Source organism: Procambarus clarkii, chromosome 77 (genome assembly GCF_040958095.1).
Source record: "Procambarus clarkii isolate CNS0578487 chromosome 77, FALCON_Pclarkii_2.0, whole genome shotgun sequence".
NCBI classification, from domain to species: domain Eukaryota; kingdom Metazoa; phylum Arthropoda; class Malacostraca; order Decapoda; family Cambaridae; genus Procambarus; species Procambarus clarkii.
The window spans coordinates 13064319-13071101 of record NC_091226.1 but is presented as its reverse complement, the minus strand read 5'-3'; the positions used below and the strand labels follow the sequence as shown (position 1 = coordinate 13071101).

General features: G+C 44.3%; 1 protein-coding gene across 1 annotated transcript; it reads right to left on the bottom strand.

Annotated features, from left to right (window-relative positions):
* Positions 1-3771: 3771 nt before the first annotated feature.
* LOC123747134 (trichohyalin-like) lies at positions 3772-5742 on the bottom strand. The gene is made up of 2 exons (XM_069313989.1): positions 5668-5742; positions 3772-5208 (listed from the first exon to the last, which is right to left on the bottom strand). Exons 1-2 carry the CDS (start codon positions 5740-5742, stop codon positions 3772-3774), a joined length of 1512 nt encoding a protein of 503 aa, XP_069170090.1.
* Positions 5743-6783: the final 1041 nt, after the last annotated feature.

Genomic DNA, 6783 nt, shown 5'->3' with positions numbered 1-6783 from the left:
CAAAGAAGTTTAAAAATGACTGTAAAGTTCCATTTCCATTTGTAGCGGACCCGAGGGACGTCGCTATATTACAGATTTCGCTGCAGTTATCTTCAGCATCTTCGGAGGCAAAGAGAAAGTGAATATAGATACGTAGATGTGACTGGGTGTATTTTCTGCAGAATGAGATGAGATGACGTCTTACGGAGTCGAGGGAGTTGGGCAATTTTTGTCTCCATTCTTATTGGTCGACAAGAGCAGTTGGCATGTCGTGAGCTGGCAGTTTTTTGTTTTTTGTTTACATAGGAAGGTACAGGAGGGTACAGGAGGGTACAGGAGGGTACAGGAGCAGACTCCTGCTAGCAGGAAGAGAGTTTTCCCTTCTCATAGCTCATGGTAAGCCTTACTCTACTACTTTTACACAGGAGGGTACAGGAGCAGACGACTGCTGATTCCTGCTAGCAGGAAGAGAGCTTTCCCTTCTCATAGCTCATGGTAAGCCTTACTCTACTACTTTTACACAGGAGGGTACAGGAGCAGACGACTGCTGATTCCTGCTAGCAGGAAGAGAGCTTTCCCTTCTCATAGCTCATGGTAAGCCTTACTCTACTACCTTTACACAGGAAGGTACAGGAGCAGACGACTGCTGATTCCTGCTAGCAGGAAGAGAGCTTTCCCTTCTCATAGCTCATGGTAAGCCTTACTCTACTACTTTTACACAGGAGGGTACAGGAGCAGACGACTGCTGATTCCTGCTAGCAGGAAGAGAGCTTTCCCTTCTCATAGCTCATGGTAAGCCTTACTCTACTACCTTTACACAGGAGGGTACAGGAGCAGACGACTGCTGATTCCTGCTAGCAGGAAGAGAGCTTTCCCTTCTCATAGCTCATGGTAAGCCTTACTCTACTAATTTTACACAGGAGGGTACAGGAGCAGACTCCTGCTGACTCCTGCTAGCAGGCTGAGAGCTTTCCCTTCCCATAGCTCATGGTAAGCCTATACGCACAAATTTCCTTGGAACACAACCCCCACTATCATTTAACAACCAAGTACCCAATCACTGCTGGGTGAACAGAGGCGTACATTTAAGGATTGGCTCCTAGTCAATCCTCCCCGGCCAGGATACGAACGCAGTCAAAGGATACGAAGCGTGAGGCGAGTACGTCACCTCTGCGCCACCAAAGACTATAGTTCACTCCTAATCTTTAAATGGTGGCATGTAAGTGCTGGTTGTGGATACCTGAACAAGTGCTAATAAATAACAGACACATTGAACGACAAAGAGACATTAGACATAGCCGAAGCACTTCATATTAAGCACTCATCCAATTATCAACAGCAAACTTGCATTGAAGTATGTCCTACCATGTATTAAACCATGACGTGACTGGCCCCGTACATCACACCTATTATTGTAGACGGTCCACTTGTCCCACGCCTGGACCGGTGCTGAGGATGGGTCCACTCGGCCCACGCCTGGACCGGTGCTGAGAATGGGTCCACTCGGCCCACGCCTGGACCGGTGCTGAGGATGGGTCCACTCGGCTCACGCCTGGACCTGTGCTGAGGATGGGTCCACTCGGCCCACGCCTGGACCGGTGCTGAGAATGGGTCCACTCGGCTCACGCCTGGACCGGTGCTGAGAATGGGTCCACTCGGCCCACGCCTGGACCGGTGCTGAGAATAGGTCCACTTACCCCTCGAACCTCCTGACCAACTTTCGTCCACTCCATGTCCGTCATCTCCGTCCTCCACAGCCTCTTCATCTCCCACACACTCATCTCCAGAGAAATTACTCCAAACCCAATCGATGGACTCCAGATGCACTCGTTCTCAGGCCAAGTGCGTGTCGATGCCAGCTCGTTTATTCTACGATATTTACAAAGAATTTCTCGGTCAGATTACCTCGAGTATTCTTAGAGAATGTTAGTGTAGAAAGAGCTATTTTAAGACTCTGCCTGAGATACTCTTGGAAAGTAAGAGTCGGATTCTTTACCGCCAGAAAGGGCAAAAAGACAAGACAATAAGGAAGATCGTGATAAAGAAAACAATATAAAGAAAGGTAGCACAGAGATAAGGCAAAGAAAACAGATAAGAGAAGATCCAGGAGTTAAGATCTTCAGAGTTAGGAAAGAACTGACAAAGATTTTGTTGACATTTCAACAAAATGATTAGATGCCATAGTCATATCAGAAGGAGGGCGGACTTCTGTCCCCTCCAGAAATACCAGAACCGGACAGGAGAGGCTCAAGCTCTACATACAAACACCTCAAGCTGTCAGCCACAAGAAAGCTTGATGGAAAATGACAGCTCATCGCAGCGCTGGGCACTGAAGGACAAGCAATTGTTGGTTATCGTGCTGGACAAGGCGGCCCCCGAGTTCACGAAAGATGTTGCAAACTCAATTGCAAGTTACTTCTCCCTGCGTATCGTCGGTTCCCAACCGGTTTGACGTGGAAGCCAAAGACGAAAGCCGGTTATCAGTCACATGATGAGCTACGATCTCTTGTTTCACTCGATCCTGGTGCTGACTACAGGTTCGTGGACGGGCTTCGCTGTCTATGCCGTCAACAGACGGTACAGACATCGAAGTACGGTACAGACAGCATGTACTCCAGCCGGAGACTTCATACATACCAAGCCCCTTTGTGTATACATATACAACGTCCCTCAGACGTTGTATATGTATACACTTTACCACACACTGAAATTGCTGTACCAGCACTCACCTTATAGTGTATAGTGGTATATTACTAACCCACAACATCACACTAACTACAGCTTCACACTAACCAATCAGCGCACCTCTAGCCTGAAATACCAGCTTCCTTGAGCCAATAGGAAAGAGCGGCCGGCCAACTCTAAGTCGCCAATAAAAATGGAGATTAATATTCGGCTGTCAAAAATATTTTCCAATTATATTTTGAAACGGAAAACGAATAAAAAATTATATCATTATTCATTCTCAACGTCAGTAGAGAATAATGAAAAACTATATAAGATAATGAGAGGGAGAGAGAGAGAGAGAGAGAGAGAGAGAGAGAGAGAGAGAGAGAGAAAGAGAGAAAGAGAGAAAGAGAGAGAGAAACAAACAAACTACTGACACTCCCAATCGCCACCTCACACACTTTCTCCCTCACCAAGTTTTTGACATAATTGCATTACCGTGTTCGATACCCTGACTCCCAACTTTCCCCCCTCACGCCATTACCGAAATGAAACGCAAAGTAGATTTGGAATGATATTTTGGAACGAGAAAATATACATACAGACAAGGGAAATGCTTTTATGATCCCTATGAGACTTGAGATCATTTCGAGTAGTTTAGTGTTTAAAATGCGGTGTTTTCCTTGTTAACGAGAAAGGTGTAGTTAGCGGACGATTAAGCAACCCGTTCTCGCAAATTCGTAAAGTCAATATTGACTTATTAACTACGTGCATAGGTGATATACTAAACATAATAGATACCCTTAAAAAGATTCATAGAAAACACCGACCTTACCTAACCTTGTTAGTATCTTAAGATAAGCATCTTATTGCTTCGTAATTACAATTATTACTTAACCTATACCTATTTAACTCAAACTCAAACTATTCTTGACTATTATATTCTGGTCCAAAGTTTTTTTTTTTTTAATTTGTCTATTTGAATAACGGTGCCAATTTAATTTTAAATTCAGAAATATGTATATGATATTCTTACTGTTTTTTTAGTAATGGGTTTTAAGACGAATTAAGGGTTCACCATTAGGGTAAATTATCTGTTTATAAATATCTTTTATTCACACTATTTTATATAATGGCTGGTAATCTGTGTCTGAATAGCCGTTTCTTTCTGTTGGTCTCTGTTGATCTGTTGGTCTCTGTTGATCTGTTGGTTTCCGTTGATCTGTTGGTCTCTGTTGATTTGTTGGTCTCTGTTGATCTGTTGTTCTCTGTTGATCTGTTGGTCTCTGTTGGTTCCTGTTGATCTGTTGGTTCCTGTTGATCTGTTGGTTCCTGTTGATCTGTTGGTCTCTGTTGATCTGTTGGTTTCCGTTGATCTGTTGGTCTCTGTTGATTTGTTGGTCTCTGTTGATCTGTTGGTCTCTGTTGATCTGTTGGTCTCTGTTGATCTGTTGGTTTCCGTTGATCTGTTGGTCTCTGTTGATTTGTTGGTCTCTGTTGATCTGTTGTTCTCTGTTGATCTGTTGGTCTCTGTTGGTTCCTGTTGATCTGTTGGTCTCTGTTGGTTCCTGTTGATCTGTTGGTCTCTGTTGATCTTTTGGTTTCCTGTTGGTCTCTGTTGATCTGTTGGTCTCTGTTGATCTGTTGGTCTCTGTTGATCTTTTGGTTTCCTGTTGATCTGTTGGTTTCCGTTGATCTGTTGGTCTCTGTTGATCTCTGTTGATCTGTTGGTTTCCGTTGATCTGTTGGTCTCTGTTGATCTCTGTTGAACTGTTGGTCTCTGTTGATCTGGTGGTCTCTGTTGATCTGTTGGTCTCTGTTGATCTGATGTTCCCTGTTGATCTGTTGGTCTCTGTTGATCTGGTGGTCTCTGTTGATTTGTTGGTCTCTGTTGATCTGTTGGTCTCTGTTGATCTGGTGGTCTCTGTTGATCTGTTGGTCTCTGTTGATCTGCTGGTCTCTGTTGATCTGGTGGTCTCCGTTGATCTGTTGGTCTCTGTTGATCTGTTGGTCTCTGTTGATCTGGTGGTTTCTGTTGATCTGTTGGTCTCTGTTGATCTGCTGGTCTCCGTTGATCTGTTGGTCCCTGTTGATCTGTTGGTCTCTGTTGATCTGTTGGTCTCTGTTGATTTGTTGGTCTCTGTTGATCTGTTGGTCTCTGTTGATCTGTTTGTCTCTGTTGATCTGGTGGTCTCTGTTGATCTGGTGGTCTCTGTTGATCTGGTGGTCTCTGTTGATCTGGTGGTCCCTGTTGATCTGTTGGTCCCTGTTGATCTGTTGGTCTCCGTTGATTTGTTGGTCTCTGTTGATCTGTTGGTCTCTGTTGATCTGTTGGTCTCTGTTGATCTGGTGGTCCCTGTTGATCTGTTGGTCCCTGTTGATCTGTTGGTCTCTGTTGATCTGCTGGTCTCTGTTGATCTGGTGGTCTCTGTTGATTTGTTGGTCTCTGTTGATCTGTTGATCTGGTGGTCTCTGTTGATCTGGTGGTCCCTGTTGATCTGTTGGTCCCTGTTGATCTGTTGGTCTCCGTTGATCTGTTGGTCTCTGTTGATCTGATGTTCCCTGTTAATCTGTTGGTTTCTGTCCACTAGTCATATTATGTCACTGTCTGTTTGCCTGTCTCCCTGTCCCCCCCCCCCCCTGCCATCCCCAGTATCACAAGGGTCAATATTCTCTATGATTCTAGTTTGATTCCACGAATATCATAAATTTAGAATATGTTTTGTTCTAATTTCTCGTATTAATCTCCTCTTCCCTCCGAGTTTAAAGCTTTCTATCCCATGAAGTGGGAAATAGAGGTAAGGATGAGGATAAGGATGAAAGTAATTTATTTAAAAAAAATAGAATGTCTTTGTCTAGACTTAGAGGCCAGATGCTTCGGGTTAGTCTCACAAAAAGTTCCCGCATGAAATATGGATACCTGTTATATGCTAGTCGGGGTCGGCCCAAGTGCCTTGCTTTAAGAAATATCGGCATCAAAAAGCACCCCCGTCACCCCCTTTACCAAGTCGCAATCTTTACGAAGTCTGAAATAAAATCATGATTTTCTGCTTTCCAAAGAGTTTTAATGGCTACTCCCGCCGTTTGCCCGCGCATTTTCATAATTTACTCGAAGACGATGAACGTGAACTGATTCGGGTTACAGTGATACATTTTCTGAGAGATGGAGAGAGGGGAAATAAAGGAAGGGGAAGGAAGAGGGAAGCTCAGAGGAGAGAAATATGGAAAGGATGGAAGACACGTGGTGGAGGGGGGAAAAGAGAGGAAGGATAGGGAAGGATAGGAAAAGAGAGGGAAGGACTGTGTGAATCAAGAAAGAGGGAGAAAGATGAAAAGACGGTTAGAGAAGAGGAGAGGATATAGATATGAGGATATGAGAGAGGGGAAGAGAAATGAGAGAGAAAGATGGGGAGCAGAAACAGAGAGAATAGGAGCTGAACCGGGTACGGTGTCTAGTAATTTATATAATAAACTGGACTACGATAACATATGAATTGAGAAATATGGAACGCAGAGTGAGAGAGAGATAGAGAGAGAGAGAGAGAGAGAGAGAGAGAGAGAGAGAGAGAGAGAGAGAGAGAGACAGAGACAGAGACAGAGAGACAGAGAGAGAGAGAGACAGAGAGAGACAGAGAGGGAGAGAGAGAGAGAGAGAGAGAGAGAGAGAGAGAGAGAGAGAGAGAGAGAGAGAGAGAGAGAGAGAGAGAGAGAGAGAGAGAGACAGAGAGAGAGAGAGACAGAGAGAGAGAGAGACAGAGAGAGAGAGAGAGAGAGAGAGAGAGAGAGAGAGAGAGAGAGAGAGAGAGAGAGAGAGAGAGAGAGAGAGAGAGAGAGAGAGAGAGAGACAGACAGAGACAGAGACAGAGACAGAGATAGACAGAAACCAGGTGCTGGTACCACCTCCACAATCTCCGCACCAGTGTTACCAACTAAACACTCACCTACAATACAAGTGCAAAACGTCAACAAAGACGACGGTTCGAACCCACAGTGGTGCCACAGTCCGGGTTTTAATAAATATTTGTGAGAAAACTATTCACATTTAATATGGTTTAGGTGTTATGCGGATTAAAGCTATTCCCAAAAAATTATATTTCCATAGCCAGTGAAGGAAAAATCTTTTAATGATTAAAGCTT

Bases quoted from the DNA above. Each gene is read 5' to 3' on its own strand.
- LOC123747134 (XM_069313989.1), bottom strand. From the start codon at position 5,742: ATGCGCGGGCAAACGGCGGGAGTAGCCATTAAAACTCTTTGGAAAGCA. The intron at 5,209-5,667 runs GTAAAGATTGCG...ACAGATTAACAG, and splicing joins ATGATTTTATTTCAGACTTC to GGAACATCAGATCAACAGAG.